At 46.3% G+C, this 27,484-nt stretch overlaps 1 protein-coding gene across 4 annotated transcripts in view; it reads left to right on the top strand.

Annotated features, from left to right (window-relative positions):
• Nucleotides 1–27,484, top strand: part of DNAJC13 (DnaJ heat shock protein family (Hsp40) member C13) — a 1,694,551-nt gene that overhangs the window by 1,325,456 nt on the left and 341,611 nt on the right. For all 4 annotated transcript variants that reach the window (XR_015300721.1, XM_086942056.1, XM_086942057.1 and 1 more), the window contains one exon: nucleotides 11,422–11,534. Coding sequence is in view for 3 of the 4 variants with exons in the window: in XM_086942056.1 (XP_086798182.1) it covers nucleotides 11,422–11,534 (113 nt within the window). In the remaining variant the exon portion in view is untranslated. The remainder of the gene's footprint in view (nucleotides 1–11,421; nucleotides 11,535–27,484) is intronic.

Here is a 27,484-nt window from a genome sequence, read left to right on the forward strand (position 1 = left end):
TCCTGGATGTACAGATTTGTCTCATCTCCTGGAAGCTAAGAGCAGCATATCTGGTAGTGACCAGGGGAGGGTCCACAACGACAAGAGGGGTCTCTGAAGACTCTCCGTGGTTAGACATGCTTCTAGTGTGGTGTAAGTGATGCACCTACCTACACTATTTGTTTGCCTACTGATCCCTTGCTAAGAGTTGTAGTCAAGGTGTGCTAAGCCTTGTTGAACTACAACAGCTGGTTCAGTAGAACTCAGAGTATTCTAAGCTAAGTTATATGTACCTTATACTTATGTGATCTTTCACAAAGATATTCTTAGGATACGTGTGGTAAAACAACAGCAAGCTCAAATCCCACCGCTGCCACCAATGTGAGAAGTTGTCCTGATATGCAGTGCTCACTATTCTAGTGATCACTATGTATCAGTCCAAACAACCCTTATTGATGATTGGTTGTAAGTCAACCGATAGACCAGCTATCCTAGTAGCATGGACAAGAGCAGTCTTCGGGCTAAACTCTAGAGGGCGTGTTAAGCCAGCTGTTATACCATCACATATACCCCTTGAACACCAAGTGAAAGGACACCACACAAGTGTTATGAAAATAAACAGTGTATTTATTTAGATCACAACAGCCCTGTACTCTTTATGAGGACAGGGTACTAAGCACACAACAAAACTCTTACGAAAATACTTCAAGTTGCACAATTTACACAAATGCTCGAGGGGCACGAAAAACCATATACTATGGAAGTGGAATGCGAAATTACTAGCAGGTAAGTACTGGACTAATAGGCTTTGGAATCGCTAGGACTACGTTACTGAACCTTCAGATTACTAGTAGGAGGCCTAGGGGACTCTGGTGCAGAGTGTGCACTCTCACGCGGGATGCGGGACAAAGTCTATGGAGGCTAGTAAAAGCAAAGTTAGTGTTCTCGGGCGAACCCGATAAGGTAGGCTGAAAACGAAAGTGGATCTGGACCCTTGGATAGTGAGGCTATGCTGGGGCACCGAAATGCCGAAGTACTGCAACGTATACGGAGCAGAAGGGACGTATTACCTCCCATAAACGAACACTACGATAAGCCCACCAATATTGAATCAACATTTTGGTCAATACTTGGAAGAAAATTCCGCCACATCAAACCCACAAGAACCCCTCTGAGGGTTGGAATTATCACCTCAAAATATAACTACAGAAACAGTGGAGAATAGCCTTGAAAAAGTCGGGGGTTACATTCCCCATATCGACGAAACACGTGTCGGCTGTGACGTCTCCTGAAATAAAACAACAAACTAAACCTGAACAAAAGGATTGAGAATTTGATTTTGAGCGTGTACCAAATGGTGGAAACACATGTATATGAATGAAATATAATGTACTAAACGTGTGCTAAGGGGTCTTAAGCATTTTGTGGCATTCGCCTTACTAGAAGAGGGAAGTGGTTCTCTTCTCCTTGTAGCACCGTGCAGATATTATAATTAAGTACCTAAAGTGTGGACAGGTGCACATCCCTCAGTGGCGCCAATACCTAGTAAAATTACCACTATCCTAGTAACCAAACACCGAAATGCCGAAGTTACCTAGCCCAGGGGCTGCGGCTGCATAGGGTTCAAGTGTCGTCGGAAACCCTCGTTGACGAACCAAGAGCCTGAAAGGAGTTGCTGGCAGGCGACCAGTGAAGATTGTTCGATGGATCCAAGCCTGGATCGAAGATGGAAGACACCTGTAAGCAGAGGGGACCAAGTCCTGAATCACTAGCCAGTGATCAGATGGGCACCAGGATGGCACCGGATGGAGTCACCTCGACCAGGTGAGTGGGCGACGCTGGGCTCTGCAGTCTCACGGACCAGGAGGCGTTGTCGGCGACCAGGATGGAGGTGCGAGCTGACCCACGATGGATGATGCTGTCGACGTCGCTGGACCCAGGATTGGGGCAACAAGTCTTGGCAAATTCAAGCCCACGCGGTGGACCTAAAATGGCGTCTGGAGTGGACCAGGAGGGTCCGGGGTGCTCCTCTTTTGGAAGGGAGCAAGGGCCAGTCTGGAGCAACCAGACTAGCAGTGGTGATGTCGTCGGTCATCGTCGGGAAGGCCACAAGCCAGCGGGCTAGTAGCCAGACAACGCGGTGAGCAGCCAAAAAGCAGAAGGGCCCCACGCAGATCTCGTGGATGCTGGGGGGCTGGTCTTCGGTGCTGGAGCTGCTCAGGGTCGGGGATTCTCAGACCCCAAAGCACTCACCAGAGGATCCCTCGGCGGTCGTGCTGGATAGAAGTTGTGCAGTTCTGATGATGGCCGGTCCCTCGAGGTCTCGTCGCACCTATGGTTCTCAGCTTAGCTGTAGAGGTAGGTAGAGGTCAGAGGTGCCAGGGAAGCCGGGTCTCGTCGTGCTGGTCGGTCGGATTCCGGAGGAAGGACGTGCAGCAAACCGCAGTGTTCTTTAGATGGTGTCTGCGGATGCAGGGTGACTACTCCTTAGTCACAAGGGAGAAATCTTGAGAAGAAGTCGAGAGTTCCTTTCGTAGAAAGTAGTTTCTTGATTCAAAGATGATCTAATTTGGAAGGGTCCCCGCTCCTGCCTTTATCCTAAAGAAAGGGGTGGGTACGCGACTAGGTCCTGCCCTAGGGGTGGGACCAGGAAGGGGGGTGGTTACACCCCTCTCCCATGCCGGACTTTCCCCAGCTCAGGGGCTGGTGTGCCCCTGAAACTGGTTCTAGCTGGCAGATGCGTAGTGAGCACCGGGGTGCCACTTGCAGTCACCTTCCTGTAAAGCCCTGCCTACCCAGGATACACAAAACCCTGTCTGGGATGGTGCTAGCACCGCCCCTGACAGGAAACCCCTTGTCCAAGCTCCCCTCGCTGGAAGGACTCCCAGCTGCAGGGGGTCAGACTTGTGTCTGTGGTGGCAGCATCCATTTTGTGATGCTGAGGCTTGAGTTAACTTTAGCCGGGGTTCACAGTTACATACATGTCGTGTCCCTCTAGAAGGGTGGAATGCTAACCCCGTCGCCAGAATTGGCGAGGGGTTAGTATTCCAATTCGTATGACACCTTACTCGGCATGTTTTGATAAAGCGATACCAGAGTTGGCATTTAACCGCAAGGATTATAATGCACTTAAGAGTATATGGTAAGCGTTATTTGATATTTTGATATTTGATATTTATTGAAATTTATATAGCGCAACTATCGCTCCGGGAGGAGCATCTTGGCGCTGAGCAGAACAGAGAGACTCGCATAGCGAGGCGTAGATCAAATGGCTGCGAGGACCGATGGATTAGACTGAGAGAAAATCCAGGTCTTCAAGAGTTTCCTGAAAAGGCTTTCAGTGGGAGCGTGTCTGAGGTCGAGAGGGAGACCGTTCCATGCCCTAGCCGCCAAGAATGAGAAGGTTTTACCCCCTCTCGTTTTTAACTTTATTCGAGGGACAGAAACCAAATTGGCTCCTGATGACCTCAGGCAGCGAGATGGAATATAGCGCGGAAAGCGCTTGGTCAGATAGGAAGGGCCAGTGTTCCTGGTGGCTTTGAAGACCGTGACAAGAAGCTTGAAAAGAATTCTTTTGTGGAGGGGCAACCAGTGGAGAGTGTTGAGGGCTGCAGAGGCCGAGGACCTTCTTGGAAGTTTAAGTACAAGCCTGGCTGCTGCGTGTAGGACGCTCTGCAGTTTCTTAAGGGAAGACTTTTTTATTCATGCCAAGAGGCCATTACAATAATCCAGCCGGGATAGGATCAAGGCCACCGCGACTGATTTCCTGGCTGAAATAGGAGGAAGTCAAAAAATTTCTTCAGTTGTCTGATGAGGCTGAAGCAGCACCCAGCAGTAATGCGCACATGATCGTCAAAACTGAGGGACGAGTCGAATTGGACACCGAGATTGCGGGCCGAGGAGACCGCACTAGGCGGTGCTTCAGAGTTTTGGGGCCACCAATCTTTTGGGGAAAAAAGAATGTCTTTGCCCAAAGGTATTATTTCAGTTTTGGCGCTATTGCACTTAAGGTGATTATGGTTAAGCCAAGAAAAGACTTGGGAGAGGCAATTCTGGAATCTGAGGGCCGCGTCGGGGTGCTTTTTATCTATGGTGACGACAAGCTGAGTGTCGTCAGCATAGGAAGTTACAAGGGTTCCGTGGGATTCAATCAGTGAGAGGAGGGGGGCCATATATATATTAAAAAAAAGAGGGCTGAGGATGGACCCCTGGGGCACTCCAGATGTTGTGGGTCTCTCGCCGGAGAGAAAAGGACCTAAGGAAACAGTTTGTGATCTATCGGATAGGAATGATGTAATCCATATTAAAGCAGTACCCGACACGCCGATCTCACGCATTCTGTTGATGAGGATGGCATGGGAGATGGTGTCGAATGCTGCCGTTAAGTCGAGCAGGATGAGTACAGCTTGTTTTCCCTCATCCTGCAAGAACTTAATGGTATCCGATAGCTCAATCAAGGCGGTTTCAGTGGAGTGGCCCGGGCGGAAACCTGATTGCTGTGGGTGTAGAATGTGATTGCTTTCCACAAAGACTTTTAATTCCTCGTGGACTAACTGCTCAGTGATTTTTCCAAGAGCCGGGAGAAGGGAGATTGGGCGCATGTTTGATAGGTCGGTCGGGGATTTGTTCTGTTTTTTCATTAAAGGCTTGACAATGGCCTTCTTCCATTCAGCGGGGACAATGCCTGAATTGAGAGATTCGTTGACAATGGCATTAATAAAGGGGTTAACAGCCTCAATGAGATGGTGAAGAATGATCGGAGGACAGGAGTCCGTGGGGGCTCCCGATCTGCAGGTCATAATGGCCTTCTGTGTTTGTGACAGAGAGACTGTAGTGAAATTACACAAGGAGGATGGAGTAGTCTCGGCATTGTGTGTATGGATTATTGGGGGGGGGGGGAATCCATATGGATGTTATTAATTTTCTCAATGAAAAAGTCGGCAATTTGGTCACAGAGGGTTTGAGATGGGGGGATTTCTAGTGCAAGGGCCTTGGGGTGGGTGAAAGATTTGACTATATTAAAGATAGTGTGTTGTTTTTGATTAGCTTCCTCTATAGCTGTGGTAAAAAATTCCTTTTTGGCTTTTTTTATATTGTAGAGGTATTGTTTCCTCTGCAGGGTATATAAGGATCTAGCAGTAGGATCGTACGTTTTCCTCCACTCTTTCTAGGATCCTGCACTTAAGATGACATTCGGAGAGGGCCTGGGTATACCAAGGGGCATTGGGCTTACTTTTGCGGGGAACTGGTTTTTGATTAGTTGGATTGGAATAGGCAGAAACCACACTGTCAATCCATGAGTGGAAGTTTTTAGAGTCTTGGGATACGTCTCCGACGATATTAGGTGGAGGGGCAAGGGGCTGGGGGTTCAACTTGATGCGCTCAGCCACTTTCTTCCAATTGGTTGAAAAGGGGGTGGGGGCGCACTTAGTGTTCGGTGGCGATAAAGGGTTTGCCTTGATGGAGAAAGGAATGAAACAGTGATCAGACCATATTTGTGGGATCGGAGGAGAAACGGTTAGAACAACAGAATTAGTGCAGATGCCGTCTAGCGTGTGGCCGGCCCGGTGTGTGGGGGAAGTGACCAGTTGTGAGAGGCCGAAAATGTCAAGTGACTGTCGGAAATTAGAAGTGTGAGGATCAGTGTGGGATTCCAAATGAAGGTTAAAATCCCCAAGAAGGGTGAAAGTGGGGTAGTGAGTCATAAGTGATCCCAAAGTCTCGTCAAGGGAGTCCAAAAAAGTCGTGGCATTCCCAGGGGGTCGGTAGACGAGTCCTCCTGTAAAGGAGGAGGAGGGGTTGATTTGTACCACGAAGCCTATGCCCTCACAGTCTTTGAGAGAGGCCAAATCGAAAGTGTGGCTTATAAATGATTTCTTAACGATGATAGCTATCCCTCCTCCCCTGCCACCGGGTCTATCCCGCCTGTGAATGGTAAAATCAGGAGGGAGAGCGGTAGACAGATCGGGGTTGGACGCATCATTTAGCCAGGATTCAGTGATAAAGAGGGCATCGAGGTCATGAAAAAGAATGAGGTCGTGGATATCTTGTCCATGACAAGCTAAGGATCTAGCATTAATGAGTCCACAATTAAAGGTAATAGGCTTGTGTGAGGGTGGGGGGAGTGGGCAGGAAGTTACGCTAGAAGATCCCATGGAGGACCATTTGCAAAAGCGGCATGAAAAAGGGCCCCAAAGACAGTCAGTGGGGAGGTGACACTTGCAGGTATGGGTAGCTATTGTGGAGCGCATTGAGAGCAGCGCGTTAGAGTCATACCTGAGGACGGGATGTTTGTGGGCAGCATGGCCTGCGCCCGGTGCGGTCCTGGTGCGGACGGGCGCAGACGGGCTTGGCTTAGGCTTGGCTTATCATGACACATTCATTAGGACTTGGTTCCGCAAGCTGCAAACGGGCTTAGCTCATGCCAGAGCACAATCTCACATAATTCCAAGCACTCTGCCTTCAGGATTGTCAAGGCCTGCCATAGGAGTGACTGATAGGAATCTGTGTGTCCATTTTAGGGTTAGATATAGGTATACTATATCAGAAGCAAGGGGTGTTTACACCACCTTGCCCCAGCTGTCGTGCAGCCAGTTGTGTCAGATTTAGATGGCCAGCCAGGGGTGGCATAATACATGCTGCAGCCCCTGGTAGGCCCTGGGTACACCTATACCCTGAGTTACAGGGTCTGATAAGGTGGCCCAGTACCAATTGGTAAATGCACCTAGGGTACACGTTGTCATTTAGTGAGAGAACAGCTAGGCTGTGGGTCTGATTAGCAGGCCCACAGCCAGAGAAAGTCGTAAACCAGTGAAACAAAAGCAAAAAATCTGGGTGATCATAGGATTGCAGACCCTACTCTCCTACAAGGAGGAATGGTCACTTTGTGCTTTCAGTTTTACTGGATTTTCTAGTTTAAGTAAGTTTTCTTCAGACCCACCTCCTACGGGGAGCTTTGATTGGGATTCTATTCAAAGATGACGAATCTGCATGTAGAAGTATCCACCAGAAGAAAAAGTTCAGTACCTTCACATGGTTTCTGGTGGACTCTCATGTGTACCTTCAGACCCCTCACCAATCCCACCCTCCTCCACTTTTCTGAAGGGAATTTCCAAGCCTTATGAGTTTGTTGCACTGTGCCTATTTTCATCTAGATATTATTTTCATCCCTGCATTGAGAGAGACAGTTAAAAACGGATAAGAACTGGTGTCAGGGTGCTGGGGTGGGCACTATATAATTCAAGTGACATCAACCTGACTTCGTTTCCAGCCCCAACCCACAGCTACCCCCTCCCCCTCCCCCTCCCTTCAGTGCGAAAGAGCTGTCTCAGAACTTTCCAGATCCAGTCTGGCACCTGGGATATTAAAAGGTGAGTACATCTACAGGTAGATAGAGGATCCACCAGAAAGATCGTTACTGAGGGTAAGTAATTATTCTTTTGGTAACCTGAGCACATTTGTTTTCAGAAATGTGTACAAACCCACGTAAGTTACTGATGTACGATATGCACGTCAGATGATAGGACAACGTTTTGTAAAACTTTGGTTTAGTTTTGGTTTGTTTTTTAGGTCTCGTAGCGAAAACACAGCGCGTTAGCGCTGTGTCTCGCTAGAGATCTATTGTTAGCGACTGTGCTTCCCAGGAGACAGTCCCGGCAGCGCGCATCGCCTTGGAGCCGATTATAAACTGGAACGCGCGCTGTGGCCAGGCGCTGTCTCCTGGGAAGCTCAAGCACCACACACGCATGCGCACACACACACACACAAGCGCCCATGCACGCACGCACATTCATACATACAGAGACACCCCCCCTGACACACACACACACACACACACACACACACACACACACACACACACGCGCGCGCGCGCGCGCACACACACACACACACAAGTGCACCGAGGCCCCCCTCCCCCGCCGTCACCGTCGCACACATACATACACACACGAGCATACACGCACACACACACACACACACACAAGTGCACCAAGCCCTCCCAGCCTTTTGAAACTTACCTGGCCAATATCGGGGACTCTTCTCTCAGCACGCGGCGCCCAACCTCCTGCTAGCGCGGCCCCGGGGCTCCACACCGCTCACAGGAGCCCCGGGCCGCGAGACGCATTGACTCTGCCTGCCTCCTCTTCCGATCTGGACGTGGCCCCGCCCCCGTCACAGGCGACCGTGCCTGACTTCCGGGGCGGCCGAGGTGGGATTCCGGGATGCAACCTGGGACCGGCGGAGGCGATGCCATATCCTGGTAAGTTTTTTTAATTTATTATTTTTAATTTAAATCAGTCTCCCCTCCCCCGCGCGTACCCCCCTCCCTCCGTCATGCCTGCCGTGACTGCTTCCCCACCCCCGGGCGTGCCCCCCCCCCCCCCCCCCTTCATTCTCATTCCTGCCGCGACTGCTCCCCTCTGTCACACACTAATGACGTGCAGCGGTCGGAATTTGCTCGTGTGGAGGTTCTTGTGGGAAATAATACTTGTTCAAATAATGCAGAAGGTGACATGCTGCTGCTCAGTCGAAACTACCGCGAAATGAAATAAGTTTAACAGCTACTTCACAACGCCAAAGAAAGTGAATATGTCTGATAGGCTTGTGGATTTGGGCTGCGTTATATCAGTCGGTGCCTGATTTTTTTTTTTTACATGGAGTGTTCTGTGGCGTGTTTGCTGCACAGTGTGGTTCTCGGCGGTTCGAATCGAAGTGGTGATGCTGCTATAATTTTCAACTTCAGAAGCCCTTTGATTCTTCATTTTTCAGACTGGTGGAATATGTGGGTCATTACTGAATGTCGGATGTCCAGTCTTTTAGTATGTGAGCACGAGCACGTGTCTGTGTGCTTATCTTTAATTATATCTGGCGCTGGAGCTGCAGATCAGTTAGTTTGGTTAACAGAAAACACGACCTCAAGGTGTCTTTAGCAGATTAATTAGAACAAGATGTAACGGGATCCCCAAAGCGTCTGTTTGTCATTCTAATGCAGAAACAATGCCGCCTGCAGTGCAGTGTCGGTCGAGTTTGCGCTATTAATTAAAACTGCAAAAAACCAACTCAAGAGCGGTAGGGTAGGGTCAGCCCAGACGTGTGTCAGACTAGCAGGAGGGCGGAGGGACTTCACAAAAGGGCATTCGGGGAGGAGGGAGGTTTACAAACAGCATAGACCTCGCAGGCAAAGGGTTGGTAACTAAAGTGCAGCAACAGGAAAGCACTGAAGTAAGGCCCTATATTGTTACTGTTTTCAAAGCTTGCCGGGTGCATCGAGGGGTACCGGTATACACTTGCCGTCAAAGAACGGTGGTTTCAAAAAGAAGCATTATCATTTTGTTTTTATGTAGCACACATATCGTTTCTGGGCGCTATATATAAGAGACGTTGCTATTTCTGTAGGTTTGTGTGTGTCCTGATACATTTGTGACATGAGGACCCCCTTCCGTCCTAGGTTGAAGTATTGCTAATTTATTATACATTCATTTATTTACGTCACTGAGTGACACCTCAATGCATGTGTGGAAGAGGAAGACATGAAATTGTATGTAGCTTCTTGCTTCTAAAATTTGCTTGAAGGTGCACGATTTGCCCACTCATTTTTCAAAATGTTCTCAAGGTGGACCCTCCCCCATCCTTTAATTGTTGGGCTTATGATCATACACTGAAACTTTATGCCCGACCACTTTAAAATCTCACCAGCCACCACTGGTTGGCACGTTCTGTTCCGGGACAGCACGTTTTTTTGTCGCTGTGAGCATATGTGCGCGGGCGTGGATCTGACCACTGGCAGTGCCGGCTGAGTCCGGGCACGGGGGCTGCCGCCGGCACAGCGGTCGCCTTGGCTTTGTTCAGCTGTGAGATGCAGCGTGAGCGCCTCCTCGCTCTGTGAGGAACCCCCAGGGGAGCGGAACACAAGATGCTTATTAGAAACATGTTCACACACGATACAATTCAAACACGCGAATCCATGCCAGCACGTGACTGTATATGCAGGGCCTGGCGTATGTGGATAATACGTATTGTTGGGGCTAAACCAACCAGTTACTGCCGGCATCTCGTGGTCAACTTCCGAGAGGAACTGGGTGTTCAGGAGTGCAGTAAGCACACGTGCACTTAAACGCTGCACCATTTACATTACATTGAATTAATGGACACGGTGACAAGGGTCACATATCCGATTGTGTAGTAAAGTAGGGGTATCTGTGGCAGTAGAGGCGCTACCCAACAAAGTGTCAAACAGCATCCATGTCATCGCTGCGACTTTCGGCCAGTCCTGTTTTTACAGCCTATGACACTAAGCATGCTGGGACTAGTAGTTTTACTCTACTTATACCACGCTATCAGCCCGCGAGTCTCGGAATATTCATTACAGTTACTTGAAATAAGGAAGACTGAAAGTCATCCCCATTACTGGTGACGTGGGGCCATTTAACAGCCATGACTGCAGCCTAGACACAGGCTGTGCTGAGACTCAGTCGGAGCCTCAGCCGCCAATTCCCACCCTCCCTATGTATTGTTGGAGAGGGGGGTGGGGGTGCTGGTGGGGACAGGGAGCGAGCGGAGATTCAGCGCTGAGGCACGGGTAAAGAGAGAGCACGGGCGCCGTGAGCGGGGGTATCATTGACATTAGCTTGCGCTCTCACAGACTGCGGACACGGAGCCTGATGGCCTGCTGCCGCTGAATCCGAGCCCAGAAACATTATGTCATGGTGTTATAAAGCGATTACCGCCTCCCCAGGGGAGGGGGCGCTCGGGTCATCCAGCCATTCACACGTGTCATGTAAATACAACTCATATTGCATTACAAATGCTATAGGTGTTACATTTGCAAATGTTATAGCTATTGGCATTGTCATACACAATGCCAATAACTCAAACTTTAATGCTGCGAGACCTATTGCATTGTAAATGCTTGTAATCCAGTTAATATGGTTCAAAGAAGGAAGTGTACGAACTACTTTTTATTTACTAAGGACCTTCAGACCGCCAAAATCAAGGCATTGTTGTTTGTAAATTGCACCATGATGCCTTCAGTGGGTCTTAGAGCCTAATTACTTTGAGTCTCATCCATCCCTAGCAGTTTCATTTTCTTGAAATAACCAAATACCCACCTGTTTTCTAAATAATACAACTGCCTGCATACATTTTTTACTTTCAAATACTACTTATGATTTTACTTTCACATCCCGATATTTGTAGTTTATAATGGCTTGTACAAAACCTTTTATGAATGTGGAAGACTTTTCCAACTTGCAAAACAGCTTTGGGCTTTGTACAAAGATGTTTTAAGGTCACAAATCCTGTGATTTTGCAAATTGGAGGGATTTAAGACTGCAACGTTCCTTTGTTCATCAGAATGTAGTGGCTTTACATTTCTTGCAGATTTTTGTTTTGACTATAAAATACTTTTTAAAATTCAACATTATTTGTGTGTTTCATTCTCAGGTGCATTGATCTACTTGTTAGATATGTTCTGCAACTCTACCCATCCACAGGTCCGATCACAGACGGCAGAACTTTTTGCTAAAATGACCTCGGATAAACTCATAGGTCCAAAGGTAAGCAAGAACAGAAACTCTTAACTTGTAACGTTCTCACAATATTTGCAGATTATCATGTCATATGGTAAGCAACAAAACTTCCAAGTATACTTTCATGGTTGCTCTTTTTACCCTGTAATAGTGTCCCATTTAAGGTTTATTCCTATAAATGGGTGCGAAGCTTACATTTTAACTGGTGAGCCCCTCTTTAGCATAAAAAGATACTTAATTGATTATTCAAGAAACAAGTCTTTCAAAATCAACAGCGTTATCCTGAAGACTAAATATTGTAGACTAGGGGGATGTGAAGAGTAGGAGGTTGTTTTCTGTTCAGTTACATTTAAGTCTAAAGGGGATGGCATTCTGTGTTAAAATAAAAATTTTGCATTCTTATGCTTACTTATGGTCAAGATCCAGGAACCAATCACTTGGTTATTTTCTACCAATAATTTCTTAAATGCTTCTGTTTAATTTGCGGTTGCAGCACGTAGAAAAATCTTACGTTTGCACATTCGATATGTTCAGTATTCAACACACAAAAAAGTTGAATCCTTTTTATATTAAGCAAAAAATACCTGGGCGCACAGTACAGGACGGGTCATTTTTATCATATTGTTACTACGTAATTAGGTGGCCAGGAAGGATCAAAACTCAATTTATTTTAGAGTTTTTTTTTAAAGCTCAGTATGCATTCAATAGACGGTTTAGGTGGCCAGTTAGGGACACAAGCTTCTTGGTGTTTAGATAATAGTTGGATTTGCTGCACGTCATTTTTAATTTGCTTTTTTTTTTTTTTTAAATGTTCGTTACCTTTTTAAAGCGATCTAGAAAATGACTTGGTATTTGAGGAGGAAACTTTTTTAAACTGCTCAGCACATTTTGTAGGGTTTAACCAGTTTTGTTGCTGCGCGTGATCGGCATGTGATTCCAATTTTCCACCCAAGCAATTGTTCAGTTTTTGGGCACCCTTTTGGGAGTTAGTGAGCTAGTGGTTGCACTGATGCACAGTAAAGCCCTATAAAAGCAAACAGCTGTGCACCCATGCCGCTGGCGTGCCAAATGCAAGCTTGTCCACGTAAACAGCGCCACCGATCCTCCTAGTTTTAAGACAGAAGGGAGACTCAAACCCAACTGAGCCACTCTCTGGCAAGCTTGGTGGAGATTGGAAGGGAATGGCTAGCGCCTGAGCATTTTGACAACGTTAACAAGGCTCTAGGTATGAATATTCTGTTGGGAGTACAGGTGGGGAGTGCGCATAATAATGAGGGGTTAACGTGCAGAAAGGGTACTATGACCTATGTGGGTGTGGGGAGGTTGAAGTGTGGGCAGGTTGAAGGGTAGGGAGCAAGATAATGTCATGGCGCAGAAGGCACATAGCACTGGTTCCAGAGGAGAGGGGGAAGAGGCCCACTAATGAAGCAGTATGGTGTGGCCTGAAAAATGCAAGGCAAGCAGTGAAGCATGCCTGGAAATCTATGACCACTCAGTTGAAGGAAATATTTATATGCTTTGTATCACAGAGACATAGCTCACAGAAGCAAGTGGCCCAGAGCTCATTTATATAAGCCCTGATGGGTTCAAAGTTGTGCACTGTATGCTCCCTTATTATGAAGGAGCTACCAACTCCGGATTTCCCTATGGCAGAAGTCATGGGTTTCATGATCTCCTCACTGACTGACCTGTTATTTAGTGGTCTATTATGTTATCGGCCTCCAGGATTGGTGGGGTCCATTATTGATTCCTCCTTGATCATGTACTGGAGTATGCTAAATTCTTAGTAGAAGGAGACTTTAATATATGAGCACATTCATTTCTGGTATGGTGGCGCTGGGGCTAGCCTTGAAAGAAAAGGGCCCCACCCTCAACAAAGCCACATACTTGACTTTATTCTTGAATTAGGTGACTTCTAAGATTGTAAGTAAACCAAACTGTTGATGTGTTCGGACCATCTGTTTGCACCTATCTTGTGCAATAGTCTGTAGGAAAGTAGGCTCTGCAATCCTATGGTCACCCCAGATTTTTGCTTTTTGCTTCACTGGTTTACTACTTTCCCTGGCTGTGGGCCTGCTAATCAGACCCACAGCCTAGCTGTCCTCTCTCTAAATTGGCATCCATGTACTTTAGGGGCATTTACCAATTGGTATTGGGTCACTCTTGTAAGTCCTTGTACAGTGTACCATAGCTACCCAGGGCATAAGCGAACCCAAGGCCTACCAGGGGCTGCAGCATGTATTATGCCACCCCTGGCTGGCCATCCAAATCTGACACAACTGGCTGATCAGTCAGCTGGGGAAAGGTGGTGTATTCACCCTTTGCTTTAGATATAGTATACCTATATCCAGACCTAAAATGGACACATATACTCCTATAAGTGACTCCTATGGCAGGCCTTAACAATCCTGGAGGCAGAGTGCTTGGAATTATGTGAGATAGTGCTCTGGCATGAGCTGGGCCTGTCTGCAGCTTTCGGAACCAAGTCCTTTAGCTGTTTCCATGATAACGCTATACCATATACTCTTAAGTGCATTATAATCCTCGCGGTTATTGCTAACTTTGGCATAGCATTATCAAAACATGTCGATTAAGGTGTCATACGAATTGGAATACTACCCCCTCGCCAATTCTGGCGACAGGGGTAGCATTCCACCCTTTTAGAGGGACACAACATGTATGTAACTGTGAACCCCGGTTAAAGTTAACTCGAGCCTCAGCATCACAAAATGGATGCTGCCACCACAGACACAAGTCTGACCTCCTGCTGCTGGGAGTCCTTCCAGCGAGGGAGGCCTGGACAAAGGGTTTCCTGCCTTGGAAGGTGCTAGCACCACCCCTGACAGGATTTTGTGTATTGGGTAGGACAGGCCTGAAAGGAATGAGACATGCCTGGGGCACACAAGGTGCCCTGTGCATACACCTTCTCAAACCAGTTGCTGGGGCACTCCAGCCCCAGCTCTGGCGCGAAAGCGGACAAAGAATAGGGGGTGTAACCACCCCCCTTCCTGGTCCAACCCATAGGAGGGACCTAGTGATAGTACAGCCTCCTTTAGCAGAATAAAGGTAGGAGCTGGTCCCATTCCAAATTAGATTAATCCTGACTTGAAACTTTACAAGAAGAAACTCTGGACTTCGACTTTCTGTTCCACAGAAGACTGAAGAAATCTCCCGTGTGGCCAAGGAGTGACCACCCTGCACAAGCAGGCACCATCAAGCGTTCCAGCGGTTCACTTTGTCGTCTTCCCTGGTGGATCCAGACTTCAGAGCCCGACGAGACCCGGACTACCAGACCTCTCCGACCTCAACTCGCATTTGCAGCACAGCTGAGATCCGTGGGTGCGACGAGACACGTGGGACCGGCCATCTTGAAGAAACTGCACTTCGCTTCCAGCAGGACTTCAGAGGCATCCTCGACAAAGTGCTTTGGGGATTGAGAAGCCCCAGCCCCGAGCAGCTCCTGCACAGAAGATCAGCCCTCCAGCATCCACGAGATCTGCATGGGGCCCTTTTGCTTGATTGCTGCTCGACGCGTTGTCTGGTCACTTGCCGGCTATACCATTTACTTAGTTTATGGTTTGTCGTGCCCTTAGGGCACCATTGTAATTTGTGCAACTTAACGTATTTTTCTTAAGAGTCTCACTTAAATTTAGCTCAGGCAAGACGGGGGTACTGTGGATTAAACATTCTCTTCCAGGGGATCCTCATTGTGAGAAGTTGGCCTGATATATGTTGCTCACTAGTTCTAGTGATCACCTTGTATCAGTCCAAACAACCCTTATGGTGATTGGTTGTAAGTCAACCTTGTAGACCAGCTATCCTACTGGTAGCATGGACAAAGCAGTCTTAGGCTAAACTCTTTTGGCATGTGAAGCCAGCTGTTTTACCACATATAACCCCTTGAATACCAGATGAAAGGTCACCAAACAGGTTGTTATAAAAATAAACAAGATATTTATTAATAACAAACACCTCTGAACTCTTTATGAGATCAAAGGGCTAAGCACATGACAAGACTCTTAGGAAAAATATGTTTAAGTTGCATGAATTACATTGGTGTCATAGGGGCACGTCAAACCATATACTAAGTAAGTGGGTTGAGTAAGTCGATAAAAGGAATGGAGCTTTCCAGAGGCTGTAGGATCGCTGGGACTACACTACCCTAACCTTAGGTAAGTAATGGGAGCCCTACGGCACGCGTGTGCAGAGTGTGAACTCACACGCGAGATGCGTAACAAAGTCAATGGACAGTACAAATTACGAAAAGGTAAGTATTAGACAGTTCCGACTAGCTAGGACTAAAACGAATGGAAATCTGGACACTAGGAGAGTCAATCTACCCTTGAGCACCGAAATGCTCTTGTTACCTCACCCACGGGCTGCGGGTGCATAGGTGTGAAAGTGTGTTGGGTTTCCGCGTTTAAGTCAATGGAGCCTTGAAGAAAAGATGCTGCAGGCGACCAGGAGGAAGATGTCCGGAGCGATCCAAGGGTGGATCGAGGAAGATGGAGACCTGAAAGCAGAGGGGACAATGTTCACAGTCACTAGCCAGTGACCGGAGTGGAACCAGGAAGGAACCAGATGCTGTTGTCGCAATCAGGTGAAGAGTGGACGCTTGACTCTGCAGCCACGTGGACCAGGAAGTGTCTTCGACGACCAGGATGGAGGCACGAGCTTTCCCACACAGGCTCTCGCTGTCGGCGGTGTCAGATCCGGATTCGGAGTCAACAGGCCTTGGCAAAGGTAACCCACGCGGTGAGTGAAGAAGGCGTCTGGTGCGGACCAGGAGGGTCTGGGGTGCTTCTCTTTTGGAAGTAGGCAACGGTCAGTCTGCAGCAACCAGGCCAGTGGTGTAGATTTTGTGGATCGTCGTCTAGGAGGCCACTAGCCAGCCGGCAAGTGACCAGACAACGCGTCGAGCAGCAATCAAGCATAAGGGCCCCACGCAGATCTCGTGGATGCTGGAGGGGTGGTCTTCTGTGCAGGAGCTGCTTGGGGCTGGGGCTTCTCAATCCCCAAAGCACTTTCTCGAGGATGCCTCTGAAGTCGTGCTGGAAGCGAAGTGCAGTTTCTCCAAGATGGCCGGTCCCACGTGTCTCGTGGCACCCACGGGTCTCAGCTGTGCTGCAGAATTAGGTAGAGGTCGGAGAGGTCTGGAAGTCCGGATCTCGTCGGGCTCTGAAGTCTGGTTCCGGCAGGAAGGACGACAAAGTGAACCGCTAGGACGCTTGATGGTGCCTGCTGGTGCAGGGTGGTCACTCCTTGGCCACAAGGGAGATTTCTTCAGTCTTATGTGGTGCAGAACGTTGAAGTCCAGAGTTTCTTTTTTGTAGAGTTTCAAATCCGGATTAATCTAATTTGGAATGGGACCAGCTCCTACCTTTATTCTCCTAAAGGGGGCTGTACTGTGACTTGGTCCCTCCTATGGGTGGGACCAGGAAGGGGGGGTGGTTACACCCCCTAGCCTTTGTCCGGTTTCGCGCCAGAGCTGCGGCTGGAGTGCCCCAGCAACTGGTTTGAACCGGGGTATGCACAGGGACACCTTGTGTGCCCCAGGCATGTCTCATTCCTTTCAGCTTGTCTTACCTCAATACACATAATCCTATCTGGGGTGATGCTAGCACCTCCAAAGACAGGAAACCCTTTGTCCAGGCCTCCCTCGCTGGAAGGACTCCCAGCAGCACGAGGTCCGACTCGTGTCTGTGGTGGCAGCATCCATTTTGTGATGCTGAGGCTCGAGTTAACTTTAACCGGGGTTCTCAGTTGCATACATGTCGTGTCCCTCTAAAAGGGTGGAATGCTACCCTCGTCGCCAGAACTGGCGAGGGGGTAGTATTCCAATTCGTATGACACCTTACTCTACATGTTTTGATAATGTTATGCCAAAGTTAGCAATAACCGCAAGGTTATAATGCACTTAAGACTATATGGTATAGCGTTATCATGGAAACAGCTAAAGTACTTGGTTCCGAAAGCTGCAGACAGGCTCAGCTCATGCTAGAGCACCATCTCACATAATTCCAAGCACTCTGCCTCCAGGATTGTTAAGGCCTGCCATAGGAGTGACTTATAGGAGGATATGTGTCCATTTTAGGGTTAGATATAGGTATACTATATCTAAAGCAAAGGGTGATTACACCACCTTGCCCCAGCTGGGTTACCAGCCAGTTGTGTCAGGTTTGGATGGCCAGCCAGGGGTGGCATAATACATGCTGCAGCCTCTGGTAGGCCTTGGGTGCACTTATGCCCTGGGTACCTATGGTACACTGTACAAGGACTTACAAGAGTGACCCAATACCAATTAGATATGTACCTAAGGTACATGGAGTCCATTTTAACAGAGAGAGCAGGAAGCATGGGGTCCTGGATAGCAGGATCCCAGTCCAACTATGTCGAAAACCAGCAAAACACTACGCAAAAGGTTGGGGGCAACCATAGTCAGATATCCACCTTCCTACACTCATTAATAGTTATAAGCATTAGAATATTCCCGCCCATGCGCGGGACCCCGGAAACATTATGTTATATGTGCCCCACATATATATATCCATACATATATAAACATATATATATATTAAAATAAACAATTGCAGCCTAATAAACACTGGAGCTGAATTATGCTGTAAAGAATTTCCATCATCCATGAACAAACATGCATTATAAACATGAGAGACAACAAAAGTTTTGTTTTAGAACTGTTTTAATGCTCAGAAAGCAGTGGGAATTCTCATGAAACACTGAAAGCATAGGAAGCTCCCAGGCTGCATTGCAAAACCATAGTCTAAAAAGACTGAAAAGCTAACCTGTATCAACATGCAGCAAACTGACACTGTGCCTGTAAGGCACCCATGACCCCCAGCTTCCCATCATGCCTCAGGGGTGACAGTTAGGTCAGTTATTCTTTCTGGCTCCTTCAGGACCCTGGTAACTCAGCTCCACTCTTTTCTGACTTTCTGTCAGAAATTTCCTTCATTATTCAGATTTTTTTTGCTTACTTTGACATTTTACATCCAGTCAAGTACGAACCTGTCTTTTATTGACAGTTTTTTGAGGCATTTCCACTCAACATGCCCTCACTCTTTGATAACTGCCCTTCTTGTGGCAACAAGAAGGCTAAAACAGACAGTCATGATGTCTGTATACTTTGTTTGCCTGATCATCATGACCCAAAGACCTGTCCTCACTGCGAGCGCCTGTCAGAAAGAACTCTTAAGGTCAGGGAGAGGAATTGCATTTATGGCTTAGCCCAAAGGTCATCCAGAGGAAGATCTCTGGTAAAGAAGGGCTCCAAGAGGGCTAGATCACCTTCAAGGGACAAGTCTTCACGTCCTTCAGCTTCAGCGTCGGGCTCAGTTTTTGTAAAAGCTGGCCCTTAAGCAGACTCTGTGATTGTAGCAGCGGCGCGGAAAACACATGCAGTTGCTGCCTCCTTCTTAGTTCCACCAGATAAAGACAGCAAATCACAGGACTCGTGGGGTCGAAAGGTATGCAATTCTGCCTCTTCTTCTCTGAAGATCTCCAGTGCGGCCGCTCTATTAGGTAGATATGATAGAGCCCTATGGGATTGCATGGATCGGTTCAAGTCCAAACTGCCAAAAGAGGACCAGAAGGACTTTGAGGAAACATTGACAGAAGGCTGCCTAGTGTCTAACCAAATAATTAGCACAGCGGCGGATGCGCAGTGCTAGAGGCTCATTCTTATTCCCATGGAGTTTGTTGTGCCAGGAGGTCTTCTTGGCTGCGCCTCACAGGCCTCAAGCCCGATGCACAACAACGCATCTTAAACCTTCCTTATTCTGGTTCCTCTCTCTTCGGTGAACACGCTGACGAGGAGATGAGTTGAATGAAGACCGAGCTGGACACTGTGAAAGTGGTCGGTCTAGAGAAGAAAAAGGAGTTCAAGCGCCGCTTTAAGACCAACAAGGGCAAAGTGGCTCAACAGAGGGTTCAAACCCCTCAGTGGTCTCAAAACAAGAGTCAAGGCAAGACCCAATTTCGAGAAGGCAAATCAGGCAGAAGTAAAGGAGGTCACCAGCAGTCCTCTAACACGGCGAGGGGAGGAAAGGCTTGAGCAGTGGCTTCCTCTGGCGCCGTTGCCCACTCCAGTGGGAGGAAGTGCTTCACAACATCTGGCAAAGTGGGTCAGCATCACAAAAGATCGTTGGGTGCTGAATATACTGCGCAATGGATACACGCTACGTTTCCGTGCGCTCCCAAAGAACATTCCTCCGAAGAAATCTCTTCCTCAGCAACTGGACCTGCTCCGGAGAGAGGTGAACATTCTTCTGCAAAAAAGAGCTATAGAAGAAGTACCTCCCTCTCAAAGGGGAAAAGGAGTCCACTCCAGATATTTTCTTGTTCCCAAAAGAGATCAGGAGGACAAGTTCAGACCCATCCTAGACCTTCGTCTTCTAAACAAGGTCATAGTCAAGGAAAAGTTCTGCATGCTAGCTCTTGACCAAATATGTCTACATCTGCAAGTCGGGGATTGGATGTGTTCGGTGGATCTGCAAGATGCATAATTTCACATCCCGATTGCACTGCGTCACCAAAAGTACTTGAGGCAACAAACATTACCAGTACAAAGTGCTGCCCTTCGGGCTCAAGTCCGCACCACAAGTCTTCACCAATTGCATGGCAGTGGTGGCGACTTTCCTTCACAAAAAGGGACTTTTCATCTATCCGTACCTGGACGACTGGCTCCAAAAAGGTCCATCTCCTGTACAGGTAGCAAACGATTTCCAGCTTTGCCTGCACCAGTTGCACAAACTCTGGCTCCACCTCCACATGGTTAAGTCAGTCCAGCGGCCAACACAGTTCATCCACTACCTAGGCTCCCTTCTGGACACAAAATTGGGAAAAGCGTTTCCTTCGGAGGAGAGACTTTATTCTATGCGGCAGAAATGCAGAGTTCTGCTCGAGTCTCGAAACCCAACAGTCCGACAGGTTGCCTCCCTGCTAGGTTCCATGGCGTCCTGCATCTTTCTCATACCGAACGCCAGCTTGAGAATGGGGCCTTTACAACAGGCCCTGTAGGACCAATGGGACCAAGCGACAGGACGTTGGGAGGACCGGATCAGTCTACCCCAAGCAGCGAAGACTTCCATAAAATGGTGGACTCGACCGCAGAATGTTCTGGTGGGAGTACCTTTTCACCAACCTCTCCCAACGCAGTCAATAGTAACAGACGCTTCTCTACAAGGCTGGGGGGCACACATGGGGTGCCTTCAGATTCAAGGTCGGTGGGCGGCTCAAGAGCAGACCTACCGTATCAACATGCTGGAGCTCCGAGCGGTGCATCTTGCTCTCAAAGCATTTCTTCCAGCGATCAAGACCACCTCAGTCCTGGTTCAGACAGACAGACAATACAACCACCATGTTTTATCTGAACAAACAAGGAGGCACACGGTCACACCCTCTCTCCCTGGAGTCACAGGCGATCTGGCACTGGCTTCTCGCTCGGAATGTCTCAGTGGTACCAGTGCACCTTCCAGGCGAGTTAAACATCAAGGCTTACGCACTCAGCAGGCACTTCGAAGATCAGCCAGACTGGGTGCTAAACGACAAGGTAGTAGACGAGCTTTTTCGTTGTTAGAGTCGTCCAACTATAGACTTGTTTGCAGATGACGAAAATAAAAAATGCCACGCCTTCGCGTCCAGATTCCACCGGCCAGGGACTCAGGGGAATGCTCTCTTGATGGATTGGTCAGGGACATTTGCTTACGCATTTCCTCCCCTATCGCTGATCCCAAAGATGGTTTCCAAGCTCCTCAGGTCGAACATGGAGATGATTCTAATAGCTCCGGACTGGCCACGGCAGTGGTGGTTCCCGGACCTTCTTCATCTGTCTGCGTGTCCACACAAACGGCTGCCTTGCAGACCAGACCTGTTGAGCAAGATGAACGGGAGGATTCTGTAATCCCAACCTCCCGTTACTGAACCTGACAGCATGGCTCCTGAAGTCCTGCAGTACGGACATCTGAACCTGCCTCCTGAATGTATGCACATTTTAAGAGAAGCTAAGAGGCCTTCTACAAGAGCGTCTTATGCGTTCAAATGGAAGAGGTTTTATGTGTGGTGCAGGGAGTGTCATCTTGATCCTACTAAGGGGCAGGAGGAAGTTGTTCTACCATACCTCCTTTCCTTGGGTTGAAGTATGCTTCCATTAGAGTTAATCTGTCAGCCATTGTAGCGTATTGGAAATCACCAAGCCAAACTTCTTTCTTTCAGGTTCCAGTGGTCAAGGATTTCCTTCAGGGGTTGAAGAAAGTCTTATCCCCCTGTGCGAAATCCTTCTCCTCCTTGGGAGTTGAACCTGGTTCTATCCAAGTTGATGGGGCCTCCTTTTGAGCCCATCCACAAGGCCTCGTTGCAACACCTCTCTTGGAAGGTTGCATTGTTGGTGGCAATTACATCAGAGCGAAGAGTAAGTGAGATACAAGCGCTGTGTACAAAAGAACCCTACACTGTTTTCCACCACAATAGAGTAGTCTTAACAGCACATACATCCTTTTTACCTAAAGTGGTCTCTGATTTTCATATTAATCATGCCATTTCTCTTCCATCCTTTTTTCCAAACCCTACGACCCCCGGCTGAGCGGTCTCTGCACTCTTTAGATCTTAAGAGAGTGCTTAAGTTTTATTTGGAAAATAACAAAAGTATTAAGAAGACGGATCAGCTCTTTATCAACTATGGTTCAATAAGAACAGGCTTTCAAGCTGCCAAAAGATCCATGTCCAGATGGATTGTTTCCTGTATTAAATTTGCTTATCAGCTGGCGGGCAAACCATTACTGTTGTCACCTAAAGCACACTCTACTAGGGGGAAAGCGGCCACAGTAGCTTTCTTACATGATGTCCCTATGACTGAGATTTCCAAGGCTGCAACCTGGAGATCAGTTCATACCTTTACCAGGCATTACTGTCTAGAATCTGATTCCAGGTCTGATACTCAAGTAGGACAAGCCTCTTTGAGGAATCTATTTGGGCAGCCTGTGGCCTGTACAAGCTTAGTTTTCCTAGGCTTAGTATTGACATTACTGTTATCATTACTCCTTTGCCCGCAGGGAGATGAGGTGAGGCTCGCTATTCTATTCTAATGCTTATGACTATTGATGAGGATTCCCTGGAAGAGAAGGATTAGTTACTTACCTGTAATCCTAGTTTTCTTCCAGGGGTATCCTCATCAAAGTCATAAGCAACCCTCCCGCCTCCCCGGGCAAAGGATTATTTTAAGTTGGAGATATGGTTAACCTAAATGTTTCATGTTTTTTTCAGTCTCCGCAAAGAACAACTGACCTAACTGTCACCCCTGAGGCATGATGGGAAGCTGGGGGTCATGGGTGTCTTAAGGGCACAGTTTGTTTGCTGCATGTTGATGCAGGTTAGCTTTTCAGTCTTTTTAGACTGTGGTTTTGCAATGCAGCCTGGGAGCTTTCAGTGTTTCATGAGAATTTCCACTGCTTTCTGAGCATTAAAACCGTTCTAAAACAAAACTGTTGGTCTCTCTCATGTTTATAATGCATGTTTGTTCATGGATGATGGAAATTCGTTACAGCATAATTAAGCTCTAGTGTTTATTAGGCTGCAATTGTTTATTTTTATATATATATATATATATATATATATATATGTTTAGCCTCATCGATGCTGCAGATATTCTTCTTCGGTGCTGGGCCATAATAGAACTGGGTGTGGTCATGACGAGCTCAGCTCGTCATGAGCACACGAGCACCGTGCCTCATCGAAGGGGTTAAACATATATTTGGATATATATATGTGAGGCACATATAATATAATGTTTCCGGGGTCCCGCGCATGGGCGGGAATATTCTAATGCTTATGACTTTGATGAAGATACCCCTGGAAGAGAACTAGGATTACAGGTAAGTAACTAATCCTTCCTGTATCCCGAACCTTTGGCCACAGAATGTTTGATCTAGCAGTTGGTTACCATTCCAACTCCAGCTATACTGGTAAAATATGTAGGGGTCTGCCTGGAACAATAACTTACCCTATTTAACCAAGTAAAACATGTGGCATCAACATGTTTTTCCTTCTAAATCTGCTTAGGAAGATTCCACCCTAACTTCCCAGATCTTCTCACTGAGTGGTTATCTGAGAGACTATGTTAAGAACGCCTAGACTATCTTAACTCTCTATTCTATTCAAAGAATACAAAATGCTGTGGCCAGATTGGCATTGGGGCTTCGCCACTCCTCTTCCACCTCTGAAGCTTTAAAATCTTTGCATTGGCTCCAGGTGAAACAAGGCCAATAGGTCTTGCTTTTTGGAATGTAAGGGATTTTTCATATGAATTCTTTTTTGTAGTGAGTTGTATTATGTGTAGTGTCTGTGGTATTTATTGTTTTATTAATATGTGTTATGTAATTATATGGTTGTGGTAGAAGGGTAGAGGGGTAGTTTAGGGGTAGAAGAGGGTAGAAGGGTAGAGAGTTATAGCATTAGTAGAAGGGTAGAAGAAGGATAGTAGAGGGCTATAGGGTTAGTAGAGTGATAGAGGGGTATTAGAGGGCTAGAAGGGTAGTAAAGTGGTAGAGGGGTATTAGATGTGTTTAGGGTTAGAAGGGTAGATGAGGGGTATAAGAGAGGTAGAGTGATAGTAGAGTGTTTGAGGAGGGGTAGTAGAGTGGGAGAGGGGTAGTAAGGCAGTAGATTTGTAGAAGATGTGTTGACGTGGGGTAGTATAGGTGTAGAAGAGGGTTAATGTAGGTGATTTAGGCTACATAGCCCATAAATGAGGACTAAACAGGAGGGATGTCTTGACAATAGATTTACAGATTAAACCACAGAGTAGTTACATTAACTTTTTGTACATGGCAAACTCTGTGTTTTTCAGTGATATAATGTAGTTTGGTCACATTTCAGTAAATATTTAACAGCAAATGTATGGCAATTGGAACACACGAATGTGCAACCATTTAAAAAAACGCACATATGTAACGTATTGAGGCAATCTAAATGAAGGGTTAACTATTAGGGAATTATATGATTTTGAAGCCTTCAGAGCACAAAACACCATACACACTTACTTTTGTCAGAAATACTTTCTTTAAATTCTTTTAAAAGTTTTATACAGCTCAGATTTGCCCCAAGGGAATTGCAGCACTTTACATGAGCACATTACATTGCACAAGGCAGATTAATATGTTTTCTTTAGGTAGAGGGAAATTAAGTGATTTGCTGCATATCATAGGACGTTGAGAAGACGCTGTAACTGGAACCTTGTGATCTACCTTTCACTGGTGGTTGTTTGCATTGTATATGTGCAGGATATCAAATACAGTTAGAGATATGATTAACTAAACGAAAAAAGGAAGGACTAACTTATCACTGCCACCTTTAATAATGTTCACAATATGGGGCCCGGGGTGAATGACAGGGCATGTTTGGCCAAGTCTTCCCCGTCAGCCCAGTGAACTTACCTGCTGTGATAATCTCTGCCTGCCTGGACGTCCTGGGGGTAGGTGGAAGGCCAAATGGAATGGAGCAGTCCAGAAATAATGCTCCAGGCTAATAAAGAAGAATGAATCTCCCTTAGGGGTTTTTCTTTTCTTGCTCTCTTGCCAGGCTGCATTTTCACAAAATAACAAAGAAAAGCAATTAAACAAATACCACATCGATGAATGCTTCTTCTATTTTTGCAGCAGGTTTTATTAACATTGCAGGCATTGTGGGAATTCGATGAGTTTGAGGCAAAATTGAGATTCGTATAATCTTGAAAAGCTGGGGAGCCTAATTTTGTCCAAAATCAGTCTGGGCGTTGCTTGTGTTCCTGTCAGAAAGGATCTGGCTTGGCAATTTGCACTAGACTGATCCTATTGGAGCAGAGCCAAGGCTGATTTGCATATGGCTGGTTCCAGTGTGAGGTAGCATGGTGGACAAAATACTGGACTGGATTTTGACCCAGTGTAATTACCAGTGGCTGTAAATTATGCAGCCAAACCACAAGTCACTATTAAGTTTTCCAGATTAGAAAAATAACCACATTTACAACTGCATTGAGAAGCAAAAATGACTAGTCGAAACAAAGCGGAGGATGAAGACTTCAAAGGAAAATAGCCACAACTATTTTCAAAGTTTTGTAAACTAACCTACTATTCATTGGGCCCTCTTCATCCTTCAGTGTGTCAGTGCAGTTCACTCCTGTGATTTGTTAATGTCTCATCCTGCTACAAATGGTATTGTCTACAGTTAATAATTCATGATTGTCTCATCCTGCTACAATCGCTACCTATCATCTACCGTAGATAATTTATTAATGTTGTATCCTGCAATAATTGCTACATTTGTTAAAAACCTAATAAAAATCGTTTACCAATCAAAAGGCTCACCATCCCATCTTTGGTCACTCAAAATGCAACACCAAAAGGTAAATCCTGGTCATAGAGGAGCGCAAAATAAACCTGGTGGTATAGCTGGTAAGTCTGGTCTTCAAACACCTTATGAACAATCTACTATACATTAAACCAAATGTAGGCTATGATACAAATCAGAGGAGTATGTGTAGAAAAAGAGTTCCCTGAAATCCTTTGTGAGCAGCCACCACAATTTGAGCTGCAGAGTTCTATAGCATCTGAAGGACCAATAGAGGCCCTTATCAAGGCCAGGGTACACCCCAATATTGTACTCCATCCGCAAGCCAATAATGACAGTGCCTGCAGAATGCTATCCCTCAAAAGTGAGGCCCAACAAAATTATGCTAACCACTTTAGAAGAAGTAGTTTGAGGAGATGACATAGATCTAAGATGTCAATTTTCAAACAGTGTCAGTTTTAAAGTCCAGGTGCTCCATATTTTGGGATCAGAATTTGAGCCCAAGAGGTCCGCACGAGTGCCAACTTTAACTCAGTCAATAGCTGTCAATACAAATCCACTCTTCTCCATATATTATCTAAAGAGAGATTCTGTGAAACACATTTAGGAGGTCACAAATCAAAAGAAAAATGATAAGCCTAATCAGAAAACAAGCAAGCCAGCTATGGCACAGCAGTGAATCTAGTCCAATTCGAGATTAAAAGGGCAGTCTTACTTATCTGTGGTATGAAAATGTGTATTTTACTGCATGCTTATAGTATTGAAGGACAAGCTGCTGTCATTTCTTGGTACTGACGGCTGGATGGGAGAGGAGTGGGCATTCGTTGGGTGAGTGGTTTTGTTATGTATGCTATTGTTACTACCAGTTCTTATTATCGCAAGGAAAGCCAGTTTTGGTTTCCACTATGAGTTTTGTTGTCTCTACTCCTCAACGAGATGTGCTTGAGGAACCTTTATATTATGCTCTGGTGTGGAGCAATCCTGAGTCTATGAGGCCCATATAGCAACTGAATATTATAATTTGTGTTCAGTATTACAAATCCAATAAAGCACAAGTGGAAAATAAACAGGGCAGCCAAACCAATTAAATAAAATCCAAGAAAGTTGGTGGTGGCTAGGCATTTTTTAAAGAAAAAGGATGGTTTTTGCTCAGAATAGTATTTCTAATCTAAATGTAGAAAGGCTTCTTATTCTATGTACCTTTAAAATAATTTACATTTGCTATAGAAACTGAGTTTGTGGAGTGGTGTGGCTCACTGGTTAGAGGCAAGATTCAACAAACAAAATGCCAGTACTGCGTGTTTAATTCAAGCTCACCGGAATTGAGTAAAAATTCCTCAATTCTAAAGACCACTCTTTCAGTCTGATTTATCAAGCAAATTTAATTTATTTTGTATTTTCTTTTTCTTGGTTTTTTCTTTTTGATTTTACAACTTTATCAAAATTAGTTTTTTAAGGGTTTTTTTTTTCAAAACCTAGCAACATACAATGACTCCGACTGGGCCAAAATATCTTTTCACAGTTCAAAAAACAATATAACCAAAATGTAACTCAAAACATTTGTGGGGGAACACATAACATTGAATAGACAACACACAGTGCACTATTTAGACATACACAAGACAAGACTACATAGTTCA

Source organism: Lissotriton vulgaris, chromosome 10 (assembly GCF_964263255.1).
Source record: "Lissotriton vulgaris chromosome 10, aLisVul1.2, whole genome shotgun sequence".
NCBI classification, from domain to species: domain Eukaryota; kingdom Metazoa; phylum Chordata; class Amphibia; order Caudata; family Salamandridae; genus Lissotriton; species Lissotriton vulgaris.